Raw genomic sequence first — 22,354 nt, forward strand, 5'->3', positions numbered from 1 at the left:
TTAAAAATAAGAATTGTTGGGTTGCTAAAATTTTCAAAATGATGAATTCTCTAGTTAGAGTAACAAATACTTTTTCTTTAGCATTTTTGTGCAAGGCAAGGAGGATGGTAATGGAACAAGTGAAGAAACAAAAGATGGGTCTAGAGGACCTGTAAATGGCAACGGCAGAACCAGTAGAACAGAAGATGTAAGAGTTCCAGTTGAGGTCAGAGGAGATAGCAAGATCAAGAAAGTCGATAGATGAAGACGCACTGTGGGCGGAGCAGATGTTAGCTGTTAGCTAAAATAGCGACAGACGTTAAGAAACTTTCCTGAAAAGTAAGATTGCTCTCGACTTTCTTTCTGAAATTCACCATTATGTAGTGTTGACATGGGATCCAGAGTAGTACAACAATCAAAGACGCAAACTGCTTTTGAGTTCTGATGAAAGGTCATCGGCCTGAAACGTTAACTTCTGTTTCTCTCTCCGCACAGGCTGCCTGACCTGCTGAGTGTTTTTCAGCATTTTCTGTTTTTATTTCCGATTTCCAGCATCCACAGTATTCTGCTTCTGATGTAACGTCAATAGCTTGGCGCAGGCTTCGCTTTCCAACTGCATTGTTCGTTGTCACTGGGAAACATCTTCATCAAGAGGGTAGCACTTAGTTGACGCCGAAATGAGCGGGTTACAAAGCAGGATACAACACAATTTACAGGGCTATGGGTGAAGAACAGGGGAATGGGACTAATTGGATAGCTCTTTCAAAGAGCCAGCACAGCACGATGGGCCAAATGACGACGTCCTGTGCTGTACCTAGAAAGATACTATGATACTATGGCTGGCTGCCAAATCAGACTATCCAAAAGCCATTGTACTATCAGTGATTGGGGGCAAAGGCGCTCAGTCGCAAGGAGGATATCGCTCAACATAAACCTGGGGGCCAGGTCTGTAGGACTGCTCACAGGGCAGACTAGACAGCAGATAATGTGGCCAATGATTTCCTTGGTTTGGCAGCTGATATCATTAATAAGCTGACGCTGCAGTCTGCTAGCCACCCTGATGAAGTAATTGCAATGGGAAGGAGAGCTGTTGGGCAAAAGCAGACAGCTCTTGAAGTAATATCTGAAACCTTTTAGGAGCAACCAGGGGCTGCTGCAAGGGTAGATTATGATGCAGTGACTTTGTGATGGTCTCTCTGTGCAATTGCTAAAGTGCAGTGCTCTCCCACAAAACTGTCATTATATCCCCATGGGCTAGAAAATGCCTTATACTAAAGCTGAATCCTGAAACCAATGAGTTTAGTAAGGACCCATCTTCATGGGGGTTGGACAAGCTGGTGGAATATGCACAGAATGAAAGCCTTAATTGAACCAGTTCAGTGGGAGAAAATGGACTCTGGAAATGTGTCACCCAATGAAAGGGCAGCAGGTTTGAACAACTTTTCATGCCAAATCTAGATGAGCAGGGGTGGGGGGGGGGGGGGGGGGAGGGATGGGGTTGGGGGCAGAGAATAGTATCAAGAACCACCAACACATCTTGGAGCTGCCTCTTCTGAAGCTGGTTTGATGCGCACACACCCACTGTATTCCAGAACATAATTACAGTTTCCACCCACAATGAGGACCACATTATTGAACCCAGAAACTATTGATGAATTTAGGGGGTCTTCAGATTGTCACGGGCTTGTCTTTCAGATGCTCTGGAAGCCTTCAAGGTCATCTGTGTCTGTTTCCCAAAGAGGTCATTTACAGACAAGTGTATCAAAAGTTTATGTCTTCTTAAAAGAAAAATGAACAGGTCATAACAGTCGTGCCAAAGACAAGTGGAGCACATACCTGAACTGACACGAAACGCAGAACACTAACCAGAAATGCCACTGGTCTGATCAGTGGGAACACTAACCTGTCACAGTACAAGAGAGAAAAAATGGTCACTGGAACTATAGCATATTCCTATTTAGTGCCAGCAAGGTGTATATGCCCTCACCTCCCTTGTATCTGCCACTCAAGCACCCCCAGGTTATGTGTAAATTTCAGTTAAGTACAGTCAAATGCTTTTGGCCAGGGCTCAAATTCTCAACTCAACATTCTGCCACGCAAGAATGATCTGCACAACATGAAGCTACTCCTAGTTCAGCCCTATTTATCAATCTCAATCTTCGAAACCACGGGATGGATGGTGTGGGAATCAGAGAGAAAAAAATCACACTGGTGCAGGAGGGGATGGTCAGTGTTTGGAGTTGAGGCACATTGAGGAGTAGTGTGGATGGAACATTACTCTCCATCTAACTGTATTAGACCTGACCTGAAGGAGTTCAATACTGACACTAGGTACACAAAAGTGTATTTCAATAATATATTGTCTACTCACTGGGCAAGTGATGACGCTGTGCCATTTTTGGGATGGCTTCTGTGATGGGCATGGGAGCATCCAATATGATTGACACAAGTACCTTAGCTACAGTAAATGACTTGGCTTTAGTAATGTTCATGGTGTTGGGCTGTACTGCACAGAGACCTACAGTATTACAAAACCAACCAAATTTAGATGGACATGGGGAGCACTTCTACCCTGTACTAAAACATATTTTCTTTCAAACATCCTTTTGGCTAACAAAACTTGTATGAGGAAAGCTGCTCGCCAATGTGAAATATATTACCCTGCATTTAAAAAAAAACTGTGCTATAACACTAAAAGTATAACGCACACTTCGAGTCACTGGTAATCAGTTCAGGTTGGTAATTTCTCAGCATGGCAGCAACATGTTCAAGATCATTCATGCTCAGCTACATACAGCACCACTGATTCATGAATTTATGACCTTGTTTTTTTGCCTGTAAACCAAATCAATGAACAAGTGGTTTTACTGTGAACAGAACCAGCAATACCTGGCAAAGCACTGACAAAAAACAAAGTCAAAAGGTCCCATTTAAAGATGTTTCACAACAGCTCCGCACTGTTCAAAATCCAGGCGAGAAAGAAAATGTAACACTGTGCTAACTGTGACATGGCACCAAATTACGTTGGCCACATGCCAACGCCTACATCCTATAAATTATTAGCAATTGATGCCAACACGGTTCAGGACTAGCCAAGCAATTTAACACCACCTCGGGGGGGCAAAAAAAATTGGATAGGGCCTATTATTGGGCAGGGGTAGCACAATCCGTTATTACCCCGCGCCCAATGGCCCCTGCACAGGCAGGACGAGACTTGCGACAGACCTGAGGACTTACCTTCAAGCAGCATTCTGAATCAGCATTGACAAGAGGATTCAATGCAACTTGCAGTTTCCATCAGCAGGGGGAACCCCAATCTCTTAAAGGCAGGCTGTCTCTTAGAAATCTCCTAAAGGTAGCCGGTATCTGTTATTTAATGTCTGCACAGAGTCTGAACGGAGATCAGACATTGCACATGTAAAACACAGATGCAGGTCCCGTCCCTATGTTTACAAACTGATGAGTTATATTAAAACATTGAATAAAGGTTGTGCACTACTAAATCCCACAACCTCCAATCTCCATGCCAGTCCTCACCAATCTGCCGATCTGAGTATGTACCAGGCCTGTGAGAGTGCGTGCACCAAGGTTCTCTGATGATGCACTAGAGACCTTGGTGCAAGAGGTGGACAAAGGAGGGACATCCTATATCCGCGGGGGGGAGGGGGGGCGGGGTTAGCAAGAGGCCCTCCAAATATATACCCAAAAGGTAGTGGGAGGCAGCAGGGGACGAAGTCAATGCCAGGCGCACAGCATCATGAACATGATACAGTGCAGCAGAAGTTCATTGTTTTGACATGAGTGGTCAAGGTGAGTGAGGTCAACTGTCAAGTGGCGTCTCCTACCAACTACACTACGAGCTGCATTCACTGGACCATGCACTACACCCCCATCACCCACATACCAACAAACTCTTTCCATCAGATGCTTCCTCTCATCCTTAAACATTATCACTGTTTCAAGCCTCCCACCCACAACTCACAGGCCACACATACTGGCAGCTATTCAACCATGACAGGTACATCACCCAGACACACGTCCCGCTTTCTTGCAGAGAAGGTGGCGCATATCAGGAGGCAGCAAGTGGCAGTAGCATTTAGCCCCTCGAGCTTGTTCCGCCATTCAGTGAGATCATGGTGGACCTGTGACCTAACTCCATATACCCACCTTAGCCCCATATCCCTTAATACCCTTGGTTCACAGAAATCTATCAATCTCAGATTTAGAATTCACAATTGAGCTAGCATCAACTGCCGTTTGCAGAAGAGCGTTCCAAACTTCTCCCACCCTTTGCATGTAGAAGCATTTCCTAACTTCACTCCTGCACTTCCTGGCTCTCAATGTTAGGCTATGTCCCCTCTTCCTAGTATTCAAGTATAAGAGACCTCCAAAAACAGTTACAAATGTCTCGGCAGCCAGAAGCAATAATCCAGCCATTAACCTGTAAATCCTGCAGGATCCCTTTAAATAGCGCTGGTGGGGGTCCTCCAGGCACTCTAAGACACGTTCAGATGGTCGGGGTTAAGACTGTGCGTTGAGTTGAGCGTTAAGTCCCAAAATGTGTCTATCACTTTAAATCAGCGTTGCATACTGATTGTATCCATTTTCTCCTTACTTTACATGCTTCCGGCGTTCGGTATTTGCTATCTCCTCTGGCAAGGTGGCGTCTGGCGCATGTCACGCTGGAAACGTGCGTGCGCAGCCAAGACACCATCTTGGATGTTGGCGAGGCCGTGTAGCGCTGAAACAACGGGCGCTACACGGCCCAATTTAGTGCCCCAAGTTTTTTATCAGTCACTTTTGTGCCAAAGCTGTTTGCAATTTGTAAGCATCGATAGCCAATTGCGAACCATTTTATATCACTCTTCTCTCCACCCCATCCCCTCCAGGCACGTTCACTGAAGAAAAAGGAAAGCAAAGCTAGAAAATGGGATATCACGAGTTCTCTTCCCCGACTCTGCCTGCCTTTACTCAATCCGCAATTGTAGCGGTGGGTTACAAAGGAACTCAGAGGAAACCTAACTACCTCAATGACACATTGGCAACAGTTAGGGGGACAAACACTTACAAAGCAAGAATAAAGTTCCATATTCTAAATAGTCGCCTCAGTACATTCCACCTGTGGGAGAGAGGGAGTTCAAAACAAGGGGCCATAAATATAAGATTGCCATTAATAAATCCAATATGGAATTCAGGAGAAACTTCTTTACCCAGGGAGTGGTGAGAATGTGGAACTCGCTGCCTCATGGAGTGGTTGAGGTGAATAGCATAGGTCCATTTAAGGGGAAGCTAGATAAACACATGAGGGAGAAAGGAATAGAAGGTTATGCTGAAAGGGTTAGAAGAAGTAAGGTGGGAGGAGGCTCGTGTGGAGCATACACACCAGTGGTAGACCTGTTGGGCCGAATGGCCTGTTTCTGTCCTGTAAATTCTATGTAATTCTATGTAGTATTCTGACATGATAACACAAAACTGGAGGGTATCCCAAGAAGGGTATCCAAAGGTTACAAATTAGAACACTTAGAGCAGAGGTGGTCATGGGGTTTTGATAGAGCAAATAAGGAGAAACTGTTCCCAGTGGCAGACGGGTCGATAACCAGAGGGCACAGGTTTAAGGTAATTGGCAAAAGAACCAGAGGGAAAATGAGGAGAAATTTTTTTATGCAGTGAGTTGTTATGATCTGGAATACGCTGCCTGAAAGGGTGGTGGAAGCAGATTCAATAGCAACTTTCAAAAGGGAATTGGATAAATACTTGAAGGGAAAAGGGCAGGGGGAGTGGGACTAATTGGATAGCTCTTTCAAAGAGCCGACACAGGCACGACGGGCCAAATATCCCCCTTCGGTGCTATCTCATTCCATGATTCTATGACTTGTGGTTGGAAGTAACCAACATTCGGCCCTGAGACAGGACCAATCAATCAGCAGAGAGCAGGAAGTAGGCAAGTCCAATCTCCAATTAGCTCCTGGTCATTTGTGGTTTCTGCTCTGAAACCGCAGCATTCACGTGGTCTTCAAACTTCATCGCATTCTCATTTCAAGTGTCTGTAAATAGCCATTTCGAAACTTTCCCTCGAAATATTTACAAAATGAAAGGGCTGGTGGATTAAGTTTAGCAAATTAGGCAAGAGAATGATAAGTCTTATCAGGAGAAAATATAGTGTGACTTGGTAGTGTATTAAAAAGGCTGTTTTTGAAAGATAATTAGCAAGTTAAAAATAAACTGGAACTGGTAAAGTAAAAAAAAAATTAAAGGGAAAGAACTCATTCGGATTGTTTGGGGCATGTTGTAAGTGCCACACACTGCCTCATAGCTCATCAATGAATGGTACGTTTGGCAGGTTCAGGTGGTAGTAATAAAATTAGGAGGTGGTTTCTAGGTTACAAACCACATAAAATAAAAAAGCAAAAGCACATTTCTTCCCCTCCAGCATCACTATAGATACCACTGGCTAAACTACAGGGCAAGCCATCTATCTGGGACTTAGGACTGATGCAACACTGTTAAGGGGTTGTTGTGCAGATACAAGTTTTTAAAAAATTATTTATGTTCTAAATTATATGGGGTTTTGTTAGAGTAGATGGGGAGAAACTGTTTCCACTGACAGGTGGGTCGGTAATCAGAGGACACAGATTTAAAATAATTGGCAAAAAAGCCGGGGGGGGGTGGGGGGGGGGGGAGACGAGGAGAATTTTTTTTAATGCAGTGAGTTGTTATGATCTGGAATGCGCTGCCTGAAAGGGCAGTGGAAGCAGATTCAATAATAACTTTCAAAAGGGAATTGGATAAATACTTGAAAGGGAAATGTTTGTAGGGCTGTGGGGAAAGAGCAGGGCGAATAGGACTAATTGGACAACTCCTTCAAAAGAGCCTTAACAGGCACGATGGGCCGAATGGGCTCCTTCAGTGCTGTGTGATTCTATGATTCCATATGTAGGCTTTCCAATGCCTCAGTGAGTTTATCCATTGAGTAGGCTGAGCCACACAGAACAGGAGGATCCCACATCGCCAGCCTATGCTGAGTAGGGTCACTTTCAGCCAGAGGTAACAGTAGGAGCACTAAACGTGGTCCTAGAAGCCCTGGACAAGGCAGGAGGAAATTTGGTCATGGTTTTCACTCCCAATCGTTATTCAGTGACCACTGCTGAAAATGTGTGTTGAGAGAGCGTAGGGCAAGAAGGGAACTGGCTCAGCGGTGATACCCCATGGTCAAATCGGCAACCGACACTCATCGACCAACAAGACTCAAACATCAACAACCAGAGCTGGGAAAACATGTTGGAGAAAGTTGGCATGGCGGGAGGGGGGGGGGTGGTGGAATTGGCATCAAGTCAGATTAAGGATCAAGAAAAGGGATGCATCCAAATAGAGCTTTCGATGAGTTGTGGTGCGGTTTTTAAAAGTGAGATCCAATTTTTGTGTTGGTTCAACACGGAAACTTCAATACAATTGGGAAGCTGACATCACCGATCTAATGATGCATCAAGAGATCATCTTGAGGACACAGTCTCAACTCTTGGCCTTTACATCTGCCGCAAGAGGACATCTTGTTAAATCGTTATATTTAAAGTTTCAAAAGTTCCCTACTTTAAGCTCTTCACTAACATTAAAATTTAACATCTGCAAGTGCATTAACAACAACAACTTGCATTTATATAGCACCTTTAACAGAGTAAAACATCCCAAGGCGCTTCACAGGAGCGATTATCAAACAAAATTTGACTCTGAGCTACATAAGGAGATATTAGGACAGGCAACCAAAAGCTTGGTCAAAGAGGTAGGTTTTAAGAAGCGTCTTAAAGAGAGAGGCGGAGAGGTTTACGGAGGGAATTCCAGAGCTTAGGGCCTAGGCAGCTGAAGACGCGGCCGCCAATGGTGGAGCGAAGGAAATCAGGGATGGCCAGAATTGAAGAGCAGGCACGATGGGCTGAAAGGCCTCCTCCTGTGCTGTTCCTACTATGATACAGAGATAGGGAGGAGCGAGGCCATGGGGCGATTTGAACAAAAGGATGATCATTTTAAAATCAAGGCGTGCACAGGGATATGACAGGCCCAAGTATAGAATGACGCAGAGCCGGCCTGCCGCCAGCTCACGTCACACAAAAGTGTGTTCTACTCTCACATCAGTATGCACAGCGTTAGACAATTTATAATGGCAAGTTTCTGAAAAGGCAGAGGATCTGAATCAATTGTTGTTAATGTTCAATCCAATTGCTTAAGAAGCCATGGGCCTGGAATTTCCTCGAACACTGTCATGCAAAGATACGCCAATATTTATGCCTATGTTGCACTGGTCTTGCTGGCAGGAATTTGCGCCGGAATTTCCTGGCAATCTCATTAGCATACGCAGAATGTAAAACAAGGAGAAATCATCGGGGCCCGGCAGAAAGCACAGAACATACGTCGTTTAAGTCTATCGTTATCTTACTGATGTCATGAAAATTGAATTATGGAGGTGTCAAAGCATCATTTATGCACATTAAACACAGCACGTTTACAAAATGCAATCGTGGAAGCTTTTCTCTTTTTAATGTAACAAGATTCTGATACCTTAAAAAAGAATTAAAGATACAGAAAATACTCGTGCAAGTCACCTATCCCGTGAATTTCCTCAAAAAAAGAGGCGCAACTTATGTCGTTGTCGAGCCAGAAATTACTAGGAAATTCCGGCCCGCTATCTGCGTATCAAAGGAAACATGTGTAATTGTGGGCTGACGTTACAAATTGGAATGAAAGCTTTCTTCATTAAGTCAGTGCCTGCTGTGAGAAAACGGAAAATGCAGGTAAGACAACAAACAGGACTGTTGCAAAGAACATTGTGCTAAGTAAGCTTCAAATCTTTCCCAGCGTTAACAGTCTGAAAGCTGCTGTGTCTCCAAATGTGTCAATTAACTGATCTAGAACAGTGCTGTGAGTACAAACAGATATCCCAGTGTGTCACCGTGCTGCACCAAATAACAATTCATCTAAATGAAAGGCGTTTGTTTCATCACATTGACAAAACAAAGAGAGCTGTTTCTTGAAACCTCTGACTGCAGCTGTTGGTGCGCAGACACAGGAATGATGATGCTTGACACTGCCCGATGGTACGAGGCATTTACCAAACTGATAACAAATGGTAAAGGAAACAGCAATTCCTTTAATCCCGTTTGGACCGAGACCATCACACGATGATTTAACTACTATCTGAATGCTGAGTTTGTTCTCTGTTGTTTTGCCTCAAACTTCAATATTGAGAACAAGATGGACTCATATAAAATCTATTATGAAGCTAGCCTCTGCAAGTCCTAAAGGGGGTAATTTTAACCTAACTCGGTGGGCAGGAATCCCACGGGATCGGGTGGAACGCTAGTTTTACACCCCGCCCGATATTCCTCTCCACTGACTTCAACAGAGAGTAAAATCGGGCGGAGTGTAAAACACCCGATCCCGTCAGTTTCCCGACGGGTGGGTTAGGTTAAAACCGTCCCCATACATATGTTCTCTTTTAAATTTAATTTCTACTCGAATTTAAACTAATTAATCTTTTTTTAGCTCCTACTCTCAATTCCCTCAATCTTAGCTCCCTCATAGAATCATAGAAATTTACGGCACTCAAGGAGGCCATTCGGCCCATCGTGTCTGTGCCGGCCGAAAAAGAGCTATCCAGCCTAATCCCACTTTCCAGCACTTGGTCCGTAGCCCTGTAGGTTACAGCACTTCAAGTGCACATCCAAGAACTTTTTAAATGAGTTGAGGGTTTCTGCCTCTACCACCCTTTCAGACAGTGAGTTCCAGACCCCCACCACCCTCTGGATGAAAAAAACTCTCCTTAATTCCCCTCTAATCCTTCTACCGCTGAGCCAGTTCCCTTCTTGCCCTCTCTGCTCAGGGAAATAGGTCCTTCCTATCCACTCTATCTAGGTCCCTCATAATTTTATACAACTCAATTAAATCTCCCCTCAGCCTCCGCTGTTCCAAAGAAAACAGCCCCAGCCTATCCAATCTTTCCTCATAGCTAAAGTTCTCCAGTCCTGGCAACAGCCTCGTAAATCTCCTCTGTACCCTCTCTAGTGCAATCATAGGCTCAACAAGTTTATCCGGTGAATAGTTAAGCCATACAGACCAGAGTGGACCCAGGTTCAATTCCTGGTCTTTGTGGAGTTAGGTGATATGGGGGTAGGGACACCACAATTGGCCACAGCACCCTCTGAACTTGGCAGGCGGGGGGGGAGTTTCAGAGGGGAATTAATAAGTCATCAATGTTCCTACTGGTGACCACTAACCAGCAACCCCTGCTGGAAATGCACGTGTAGCTGCTTGGCAAGGTCAGAATAGCACTCAGTTATGTTGCTCTAACCTTTCAGTTCTGGTATCATCCTTGTAAATCACACATGAAAAGCCCACTTTGCAAGGTACTCGTACGGCGCCCGTAGAACTGTACCCCAGCTGGGTTCCAATGCCTTCTTCACATTCAATCCCTGCCACTAAGTCCTCTCCCTCGCCAATGATTCCATCTCCCTCCCCAGTCATCCGCGAGCTGAGCCGGACAATTGTCAATCTTGGGTTCCTGTTTGAGTCAGCTGAGCTTTGAATCCCACATCTCACCCACCACCAGGACCAGCACTGTCTGCCTTATCCTCTACCTTGATTCCTCGATCACTAAAACCCTTATCCCCTTTGTCACTTCCAGACTCCACTACTACCCACTTGAAGGCCTGCTTGCTAATCACCCCTGTCGTCACTGATCTTCACTGGCTACCCTTCCCCACCTGTCAACACATTAAAATTTTAAATCCATCTCTGCAATTCCCTCCCAGGTCTTGTCCAACCTTACCTCTGCAAGTTCCTCCAGCCCTATAACCCTTCCTGAATGCTTCATTCCTCAGACTTTGGACTTCTTTTCATTCCCCCCCCCTCCCTAAATATCTCTGTCTCTTTAAAAACCTCCACTGCAGCAATCTCCAGCTGGATATTCCTGCATGTATCCTCCATTCCTCTCCCACTGGATTGCCGTTCATTCCCGTTCTTGTTCCCTCCGCTCAACCTTTGTGCCCCTGCACTCAAACTTTCATCCAGATTCTCTCTACCTGGCCACCTTCCTCTCTGACTTCAAAAGACTCCGAAAAACTCTTCTGTGCCTTCAGCCTTCCCCCTCAGCACCTTTTCTTTATCCCCTTCTCTACTCCTGCTCAGTGAACACGTATTAAAACATTCTGAAATTCTCCTTACACGAGGAGTGCTACGGAAAAGCAAGTAATTGGTGCTGCTGTTCTATAAAATTAAATAGAAAACTTACAGGCCTCGGAGAAATCTTATAAAACCAATGTTTAAAAAAAAATATACAGAACGAAAGAAAAGGAAGGCTTGCATTTTTATAGCATCTTTCGCGGCCTTAGGTCGTCCCAAAGCGCTTTACAGCCAATTAAGTACTCTTGAAGCGTAGTCACTGTTGTAATGTAGGCAACGCGTAAGCCAATTTGCGCACAGCAAGCTCCCACAAACAGCAACGTGATAATAACCAGATGTTTTAGTGATGGTGGTTGAGGGATGTAGGTCATTGGCACTGGTTTAGCGCTCTTCCTTATAACCAAGCAGAATGCTGACTGATTGCAAAATAAAATGTAAAACGGTACCAAAAGATATTAAATTTACACAATCCCTAAGATTGCACCAAAATATTTATATTGAGCAAGTTGAAGGATAGCAGATCTGAGAAGTCATGTACAAGTTGATAAACAATTAGCAACTGGAACCCAAAAGTATACAGCCTCAAGAGGCACACAGACAATGTTAAGCTGCTGCGTAGCAAACATTTCATTTGTTAAGGGCATTAAAGGGGAGCTATTTCTTGATTTTTAGATAGGTGTAAACTTGCTACCCACAATAATCTGCAGTTTTAGTATTTTACTGCTGCTCGATCAGTCGTGTGTGGAAAACTTAACCTGAAGAAAGAAAGGAACAACCAACAACACAAAGCAAATAGTAGACGTCAATTACCTTTCTGCAGTGCTCAATATGTTAAAAAAACACTTACCAAGGACTATAGCAACAGTCTTCAACAGGCTCATCATGGTGTCACGGTTTCTGCGGGGTCCCGAACTGTGGCGAGACATCCGCATAGTCCTTTGACGTACGTAGACAAAGATATGGGCGTACAGGATCACCATAACAACGAAGGTGACCAGGTTGAAAATGGCCCAAAACACCAAATAGGAACTGCTGTAGAGTGGCGCCATGGTGGAACAGATCTTGATGTCGCAGATGCAATTCCAGCCCACGCTGGGGATAGCGCCCATGACGATCGCCATGGTCCATATCACCACAATCACCACCACAACCCGCCGGTTGCTCATCCTGGTGTGGAGCTGCATTCGGAAGACGGTTATGTGCCTCTCGATGGCAATGGCCAGGAGGTTAGCCACCGACGCGGTGAGGCTGGTGTCTATAAGGCCCTGGCGGAGCAGCCACGTGCTGACAGTCAACCTCCGCGTGTTGGGTCCCGTGTTGAACATGAGGTAGAAATACGCCAAGCCTGCAAAGAAGTCCGCAGCCGCTAAATTTGCCATCAAATAATAAATAGGGAAATGGAAGCGACGATTGACATAAATGGCAATCATAACTAGCAGGTTAGCGAGCATGATGAAGATGCACACAGTGATGCCCAGGCCCATGACCAGCTTGCTGACTGTATCCCATTCTGTTGCAAGGTGCTTTTCACTGTTGTTGTAAAAAAAGGCAATGGTTTCATTGTAGTAACACTGTTCTTCCATTTTGGTAGCCTAAGTCAAGAACAACAAAAAGAACAAGTTAAAAATGCAAGAAATAAACAATTATTTGAATCCAATTACACTGGATACTGCATCTTTGACAACTGCAACGTGATTTCAAACACATTTTGAAAGAATGTTTTCCAAATTGCCAGATTTCATTTTCTTCCCCTTCACTGTACCACGTGTATCTGTTGTGAGACCCAGTACCTGCTGAAAGCTCAATTGAAACCCTTGCTCCACATCACTGTCTAGCCAGGGGAATTATTGGGCCAGATGTTGCTGGAGTGGGGCATCTCGCAACGTGCCCAGTTAGTTGGACTTTTTCCCTCACCCTTCAGCTCCAACGTCTTTTGAGCCGTAACTTGTTGGAAGTGCGAGCTGATAACGGCACGGCGAGGGCAACAGGGCATCTGGGACCTTAGTGAACGACGGGACCAATGGTCCATCTCCTTAACCGGTGAGATTTAAGGATAGAGAACGAAACAGAGGAACGGCGGAGAAGGAAATAGGATGAATTAGAGCAAATCAGGAACATAAAGAGAAGTAAAGAGAGGAAAAGAAAGATAGGATTAAGAGGAAAAAAAAGACAGAAAGGAAAAGTAAGAAAAATGTTAAAGTTTGAAATTTGAAATTTTTAAAATCTCTAAGAAGAATTGACTACATGCAGGTATGAGATTGAACACTTTAAAATGCTCCCTTTCTGAGCCAGAGAGATTGATTGGCATTGCATTAACAATTATCATGTTGTTGAAAGGGAACTTACTCTATTAATTATGAGCCCTAATTTTCTGCAGCAAGTTTAATGGGCAATTAGTGTGCAAATCCAGCAAGTTCTTAAAAATAACGGGGAAGTTGAGGACAAGATGCCGTTTGTGAAGCAGTGTAAATCAACCAGTAAGTTCTGGAGATCTGCAAATCACGGTGTATCTCTTCGTCCCCCGAACTTGCTGGCCCTTTTGCACAATGATAACAGCGTGCGTCGTCAGCACACCATTATTGTTCCAACAAGGTCCAGCCCATTGCTCTCCTTCAAGTTCGTGGACAAATAAAAACTTAGACCATTGCAGCTTTCCCATTGAGATTCCCCAACAACATTGCTATTGAATGTAAAACAATAAGCTCATTTCCCTGTATCCCAGGTTAATCAAAAAGCCATTTTACTTTTGAATGCCACAAGTAAGTCAACATTCACTGCACAGTAGGTAGCTGTCTGATACATAAATTAACTAATAATGAATTATGGATTGACTTGATTTCTTCAGCTTATTACATCCTGTTTCTACTAAATTGGTTCCACGCAAAATAACTCTTCTGCCCACCTTACTGACCATCATTTTAATAAACTTCCTCCTTGATCTTTTCTCCCACTGAAAACAGATGTAGCTTCTTTAACTTCCCTTCAAAGCTCAATAACAAAATATGGGACTACTTGCGTTTCTTTCTTGCAAAAAAGGTACACAAAGTAGTGGATAAGATTCAAAGTATCATGACCAAAACTGGACATAATTTTTCACTCTTCGTTCTACTATGACTTTATATAGTATATCACTTCCCTGGACCTGCATACATTGTACAAAATCTATTTATACGCGCCAACATTCTGCTTGCCACTGCTTTAAAATACCAATGACGTTTTGGGAAACTATCACAGCCAGACATTTTACTTGATTCATCACATTAACAGTGCACTGGCACTTGACAGATTTACTGTCAGCATGAAACCACTTCATACCAACGCCAAATTGGGCGTGTAAATCCGGTGCAAAGGCCTGAACTGAATCCAAGGCAAAGAAGGCCAGAGCTCCCTGGATGACAAAAGAGATAGCGAGTAAGATGAAACAGAAAAAAGGGGGCGTATGACAGATGTCGAGTTGATAACACAAGTGAGAACCAGGCAGAATATAGAAAGTTCAGAGGGGAAGTGAAAAAAGGAAATAAGAGGGGCAAAGAGAGAGTATGAGAATAGATCGGCGGCCAACATAAAAGGGAATCCAAAAGTCTTCTACATGCATGTAAACAGTAAACGGGTAGTAAGTGGAGAGGTGGGGCCGATTAGGGACCATAAAGGAGATTTACTTATGGAGGCAGAGGGGATGGCTGAGGTACTAAATGAATACTTTGCATCTGTCTTTACCAAGGAAGAAGATGCTGCCACAATCTCAGTAAAGGAAGATATAGTTGAGATACTGGATGGGCTAAAAATTGATAAAGAAAAGGTACTTGAAAGGCTAGCTGTACTTAAAGTAGATAAGTCACCCAATATGGATGGGATACATCCTAGGTGGCTGAGCGAAGTAAGGGTGGAAATTGCAGAGGTACTGGCCATAATCTTCTAAACATCCTTAGATACAGGAATGGTGCCAGAGGACTGGAGAATTCTTACACCCTTGCTCAAAAAAGGGTGCAAGGATGAATCCAGCAACTATAGGCCAGTCGGTTTAACCTCAGTGGTGGGGAAACTTTTAGAAACGATAATCCGGGACAGAATTAATAGTCACATGGACGAGGGTGGATTGATTAGGGAAAGCCAGCACGGATTTGTTAAGGGCAAATCGTGTTTAACTAACTTGATAGAGTTTTTTGATGAGGTAACAGAGAGGGTAGATGAGGGCAATGCAGTTGATGTGGGGTATATGGACTTTCAAAAGGCGTTTGATAAAGTGCCGCACGGTAGGCTTATCAAGATTACGGCCCATGGAATAAAGGGGGCAGTAACAATATGGATACAGAATTGGCTGCAGGACAGGAAACAGAGAGTAGTGGTGAACAGTTGTTTTTCGGATTGGAGGGAGGTGTACAGTGGTGTTCCCCAGGGGTCAGTGCTGGGACCACTGCTTTTTTTGATATATATTAATGACTCGGGCTTGAGTGCACAGAGCACAAATTCAAAATTTGCAGATGACACAAAACTTGGAAGGATAGTAAACAGTGAGGAGGGTAGTGATAGACTTCAAGAGGATATAGACAGGCTGGTGGAATGGGCAGACACGTGGCAGATGAAATTTAACGCAGAAAAATGTGAAGTGATACATTTCGGTAGGAAGAATGAGGAGAGGCAATATAAACTAGAGGGCACAACTCTAAAAGGGTACAGGAACAGAGAGATCTGCAGGTATATGTGCACAAATCGTTAAAGGTGGTAGGGCAGATTGAGAAAGTGGTTAAAAAAGCATACGGGATCCTGGGCTTTATAAATAGAGGCATAGAGTACAAAAGTATGGAAGTCATGATGAACCTTTATAAAATACTGGTTTGGCCACTACTGGAGTATTGTGTCCAGTTCTGGGCACTGCACTTCAGGCCTTAGAAAGGGTGCAGAAGAGATTTACTAGAATGATTACAGGGATGAGGGACTTTAGTTACGTGGATAGACTGGAGAAGCTGCGGTTGTTCTCCTTGGAACAGTGAAGGTTGCGAGGAGATTTGATAGAGGTATTCAAAATCATGAAGGGTCTAGACAGAGTAGATAGAGAGAAACTGTTCCCATTGGCGGAAGGGTCAAGAACCAGAGGACACAGACATAAGATGATTGGCAAAAGAACCAAAGGTGACATGAGGAAAAACTTTTTTACACAGTGAGTGGTTAGGATCTGAAATGCACTGCCCGAGGGGGTGGTGGAAGCAAATCCAGTCATGGCCTTCAAAAAGGGAACTGGATAAGTACTTGAAGGGAAAAAACTTGCAGGGCTACGGGCAAAGGGCGGGGGAGTGGGACTAGCTGGATTGCTCTTGCGTAGAGATGGCGTGGTCTCGATGGGCCAAGTGGCCTCCATCCATGCTGTAACCTTTCTATGATTCTAAGAGCAACACTCCCTCTCCTGGGGAGTCTCACTGCTTCATTCCGGTGTCAGGCTGGGCCCCAAAGCAGGACTTGGGCCGCATTTACATTATAATTACGGGGCAGTGCAAAGCAAAACTGCTTCACTGTATTATAGAATGATTTTCATATTCATGTGCATCATCCTGAATTTCTCATTAAATACCATGAACCGTTCATTTGCCCAACTGAGCTTGTAGATCACTTGGAATATAATACCTTCCCATCAGCTGCAAACTCAGCTGGACATTCTACATACCACACACTAATGCCTGATACCTTAGCTAAGCCATTGACCACAACTACTCAGTTAGAACCCTCCCTATCTCTGAAACCTCCTCCAGCCCTACAATCCTCCAAGATCTCTGCGCACCTCCAATTCTGGCCTCTTGCGCATCCCCGATTTTCATCGCACCACCACTGACGGCTGTGCCTTCAGCAGCCTAGGCCCTAAGTTCTGGAATTACCTGTTAAACTTCTCCGCCTCTCTACCTCTCCTTCTTTAAGACGCTCCTTAAAACCCACCTTTTTGACCAAGATTTTGGTCACCTGTCCTAATATCTCCTTATGTGGCTCGATGTCAAATTTAGTTTGGTAACGCTCCTGTGAAGCGCCTTGGGATGTTTCATTACATTAAAGGCGCTATATAAATGCAAGTTGTTGTTTTATTTCCTATCATGTAGCAAACTCAATGTCCAGCTTGTATTATTCTCTATGGCATCAGCTTTCACTTTAATCACAAAATCCTTGAGGCATATTATCACATCTTTTCAGAAAACCAAGAAATCAGCCAAGCAACGAATTTCAGTAATTTTGTTCAGTCAATCTACTTTCATTAACTCATTTGTTTCATAATTATGTCCTCGCTTAAGAAACTTATTCAATTTTTCCCCTTGATAATAGAACTGTGATTTTTTTTTTACACAGGGTGGTGGAACCAGATTTAATAGTAACTTTCAAAAGGGAATTGAATAAATACTTGAAGGAGAAAAAATTGCAGGGCTATGGGGAAAGAGTAGGGGGAGTGGGACTGAATGGATAGTTCGTTCAAAAAGCCAGCACAGGCACGATGGGCTGAATGACCTCCTTCTGTACTGGATGATTCTATGGCAAGTCAATGGGTCCACAAATTCTCACCCTAGTGCTTGCAAACCAGCTATTTTCTAATCTTCTGGTATTACCCTACGCCTCATGAATTCTCAACAACCATGTTTCACCATCATTCACCGTCGTTTTCTCCACAAGGGTAACAAACAACAGTAGTTATCACCTCAGAACCGACATCTCAGTTACAAAGTACAACAGAGTTATAATTTCTATATGTTTTAAAAGGTTACAGCTCAATGCTGATTGTTCAAATAGTGTATGTACAAAATACAACTTCACACATAAAAAATGCAAACAGAACATTGGGGTTCATTTCTAGATGGATAGAACTGAAAAGCAGAGAGGTTATGTTAAACTTGTATAGAACTTTGGTCAGACCACACTTAAGAGTACTGTGCACAGTTCTGGTCTCCATATTACAAAAAGGATATAGAGGCACTGGAGAAGGTACAAAGAAGATTTACAAGGCTGATACCAGAACTGGGAGGTTAGAAATATCAGGAAAGACCGAACAGACTGGGGTTCTTTTCTCTGGAAAAGAGAAGGCCGAGGGGTGACCTAATTTAAAATTATGAAGGGGTTTGATGGGGTAGACGTGGAGAAGATGTTTCCACTTGTGGGGAGTCCAAAACTAGGGGTCATAAATATAAGATAGTCACTAATAAATCCAATAAGGAATTCAGGAGAAACTTCTTTACCCAGAGAGTGGTTAAAATGTGGAACTTATTACCACATGGAGTAGATGAGACGAATAGCATAGATATATTTAAGGGGAAGCTAGATAAGTACACGAGAGAGAAAGGAGTAGAAGGATATGCTGATAGGGTGAGATGAAGTAGGATGGGAGGAGGCTCGTGTGGAGCATAAACCAGTTGGGCCGAATGGCCTATTTCTGTGCTGTAAATTCTATGTAAAACGGAACATCTTGATCAAGCTAGAAATGTGTATTGTTGTCACCATTACAGATGTAAACTGTAGCTCTAATTCCACGTCACTATACAGGAATGTTTCATAGGTAATGTACTATGGCTACAGTAATTGTATCGTGTCCTCTGTTACAACAGGGAAATAGTTATGGCATGAGGCAACACGCAGCACCTTATTGTACCAGGGAATTGCTGCAGTTACATATCTATAGTCATTAGTAAGAAGTTTAAGTGGGTGCAGCTATAGTTAGGAAATGTAAAACACGTTCTAAGAATAGAAAAATCTCAACAGGATTAGTGCTTACTTAGTAACTCACAGTATCACTTAGATTTACAACCGGTACTCAATTAAAATTTTTAAAAGCCATCTGAAACACATCGTTCAGACCGTGGCAGATATTGTGAAATATGAAAAGTTGTTTAAACTAACCCTTCAGAGTAAATTAAACACAAAATAAGAATTAAGCCCAGAAATTATTTTTAGCGATATCAATGGATGAACCCTCAACACATCTCGATCCCATGACTGCCATCTATTTTAACATAGGCATCAACCCATTTAAATCAATGGGTCAATGCTTATGTTGAAATAGCACACAAAGGAATGCTGTACAAATTTGCTAAGTGCTCATTCGCTAATAGCGGCAACAGTAGTCTCTAGGTTCTATCTTAAAATAACCGTGAATCGGCAGTTTAATGTTGCGGTATTTTCTTAATGCTATCGTGAGCACTGGAAATTTACAGGATAATTTTTTGGCAATATTACAAAACAAAAAAAAAAAACGACGTATTAAAATGCTATAAAGATTCGTTCAACGCTCAAAGAGCTCATTACTCCACAAAGAGTCAATACTCCGTTCAGATAAATCAGGCAACAACCAACTGAGGAAGTCTGTGGTCCCGCTGATGCACATGTAACTAATGGGTTCAACCAGTAGAATCCAAAATTAATCCACCCCCATCCCTTCTCATCAGATCATAGCTATTTGAGACACAGTAATGTGGTCTGGAAATAAGAAATAATGACACCTATGTATTTGAAACAGAACACAAGTTTATGCTATTTAAGATCTTGAGGTTAAAAAGGTCTTAAAATGAAAACTTTCCTCCTCTTTCCAAAAAGCTCTCAATATGATTATTAGGCTATTTAAGGTACTGTACACACCTTCCAGTAATGTTTAGTACAGAGGTGGTAAGTTTCTGGTTCTTTTGACTATTTTTTCCCCACAGAAAGAATTTGGAAAGAGAGTTAATTCAAATATTTTATTTTAAAGCATTGTGTATTCATGCAAATGAAAAAAAAAGAGCCTGAAACAATGGGTAGTTGAGATTCTAATGTGCTACGTTGTTTCCTCAGACTGTAAATAATAAATAAGCAATTAATTAGCTTGTCTCAGTAATAATAAACACCTCACATCAGTGTATGGGGGAGTTGCAGCGTACAGAGGAACTGCCACAAGATGCGTCATTGAGAAATCTACTAAGTTGCTTGAATTTCCTTTTTCTTTTAAAAAAAGGTTCTTAAGAAACATCAGAAATCCTTTACAAAAACTGACCTGTGGTCACAAGTCTCACTTATTTTTGGTGAGTGTATTTCCTGGATGATCTCACTGAAAATACCCCAAACGTTAAGATTTTTTTTTAAATCTAGAATTATGCATATTTTATTCATGAATTTGCATTTGTGTACGTGTGTGCACATATGTTTGTATATAAAAAGAAACAGGCAACTCGGCCCAACCAGTCCTTGTCGGTGCTTACCTGCCACAGAAAAAATAGTTCTAATCACATTTACTCAAGGCCAGGATGGGATTTACACACAAGGGTAAGAAATTTAAATTTGAGGCAAAATAGGTCAGTGAGCTCAGGGGTAATGGGTAAGTAGGACTTGTTGCAAGATAGGATACAAGCAGTAGAATTTTGAATGAGCTGAAGTTTACGGAAGTGAAGGATGGGAGGTTGTCTAGGGCAGCACTGGTATAGTTGAGTCTAGAGATGAAAAAGGCATGGATGAGGGGTGAGGTAGCACCACTCGTGAGCCGAGTTTCAGTTAAGGCCAGGATTGCTATACAATCATCTCCACAATAAGATCATAGATGACAAGGGCCTTGTTCGCTAGTGAATAGACATTCGGGAGGGAAATGTGGAGAGGGGCAGTGATTGTTGATCTGCTGGCAGAGTCTGAGGGGGCACTGGTGGGTGGGGCAAGTGGCGTAGGAAGGAGGTGGACCTGGCTAGTCCCCAGTGGGTGTGCTGAGCAGGAAGGTCGGCGAGAGAGGAGGATGGGGCATTTGGAGCTGCTGCAAGTAAGGAGGCAATGACTCGACTGGCCTTTCGGAGAATGCCAAGAGAGGCAGAGAGAGTAGCTGTGGGCTTATTCAAAGGGGATTCAAGCCTGCACGGACAGCAGGACAGTAGGAAGGTAGAGGGATAGTGATAGGTTGGAGTAGGAATAAGTGAAAGATAACATGACTAAGGGGAGGAGACAGGAGAGAAGAGCCCCAAGAGAAAAAAGGGAGATAAAAATAATGGGTTTGGGTCCAGAGCAGTAGCCAAAATGTGCACACGAATGGACAGAGGGAATTCAGCACAAGTACAACAAACCACATGGAGCTCAGTACTCTGTGCTGACAAGGTAGAAGATTGTTGGAATTTCACTGGAGGACCTCAAATATCCAATAAGTCAATTTGAAGCCTTTACATCAAAAGGAGGACTTCAGCTGGAGTCAAGTGAATTGTATCATAGCAGAGGGTTCATAAACAAAAAGTTACATGGGCATGGAAATGTTTAACTAGATACTGCCTATAGCAGAGATCCCGTACATTGTCATGCATTGGATGAAGTCACTTTGGATGTTTCTCAGCAAAAATCTCAGATTTATCCAGGCTGTGCCCTTGAACCAGCAGTTACGCAAGTCACTAAGATTTAGGGAGTAATTTTAACCTAACCCGCCTGTCAGGAAACTGTCGGGATCAGGTGCATCCCCGGTTTTACACCCCGTCAAATATCGCTCTCCGTTGACTTCAACGGAGAGTAAAATCGGGCAGGGTGTAAAATCAGCGTTGCACCCGATTCCGTCAATTTCCCGACGGGCGGGTTAGGTTAAAATTACCCCCTAAGATTTCTCATTGGAATCATCTCTGGTAACTTGACCGCAATTTGTGCTTTGATTTTTATGACTGGAATCATTCAATCAATAAGACTCCATCTGTTAAGCATATGTTGTTAATAATTTGAATTACTTCTCAGTCGAAATGGATCTTTATCTGACTTACCAAATATATTCGTATGCTTTAAGTCTGAAATTATGTAAGTTTTAACTGTTAGTTTCAAGTATCGCTGCACAGCAAAGGAGCAACAAAACTACTGAAGAAACTCTGATTCTCAGGGCAAACAAAATGTGATTAACAGAAGAAAAACACTAAAGAGCTTTGATACTCTCCAAACTAAACACCTGTCCACCAGACTCTAGATCCTGTGAAGGGCAAGGAAACAGAAGGTATGATGATTTATTCCTCATGCACCATTCAATATGGTTCTCTCTGACAGCTGCAGGTATAGAAAAACACATTTGGAGATTCCGGTTGCAAATTAAAATGGAAAATTCTGTATAAAAGTATAAATGGAAAACCAAATGCACAGAATGTGGGCTGGAACTCTTAGCAGGAAAGCCATAGGCAGAACAACTTTTACGTTTTGGGCCAGCAAGTAACATATGGAAAAAACAAGGATTTGCAAATTAACTGCAATAATTGACATTTAAAGTAATCTG

At 43.1% G+C, this 22,354-nt stretch overlaps 1 protein-coding gene across 1 annotated transcript in view; it reads right to left on the bottom strand.

Annotated features, from left to right (window-relative positions):
- The window catches only part of lpar1 (lysophosphatidic acid receptor 1), a 119,492-nt gene that overhangs the window by 70,227 nt on the left and 26,911 nt on the right, over positions 1-22,354 (bottom strand). The window contains exon 3 of the mRNA XM_067983573.1: positions 11,996-12,740. Coding sequence (XP_067839674.1) covers positions 11,996-12,731 — 736 coding nt within the window. The 5' untranslated portion in view covers positions 12,732-12,740. The remainder of the gene's footprint in view (positions 1-11,995; positions 12,741-22,354) is intronic.

The sequence above is a fragment of the Heptranchias perlo genome, chromosome 4 (assembly GCF_035084215.1).
Source record: "Heptranchias perlo isolate sHepPer1 chromosome 4, sHepPer1.hap1, whole genome shotgun sequence".
Lineage (NCBI taxonomy): Eukaryota > Metazoa > Chordata > Chondrichthyes > Hexanchiformes > Hexanchidae > Heptranchias > Heptranchias perlo.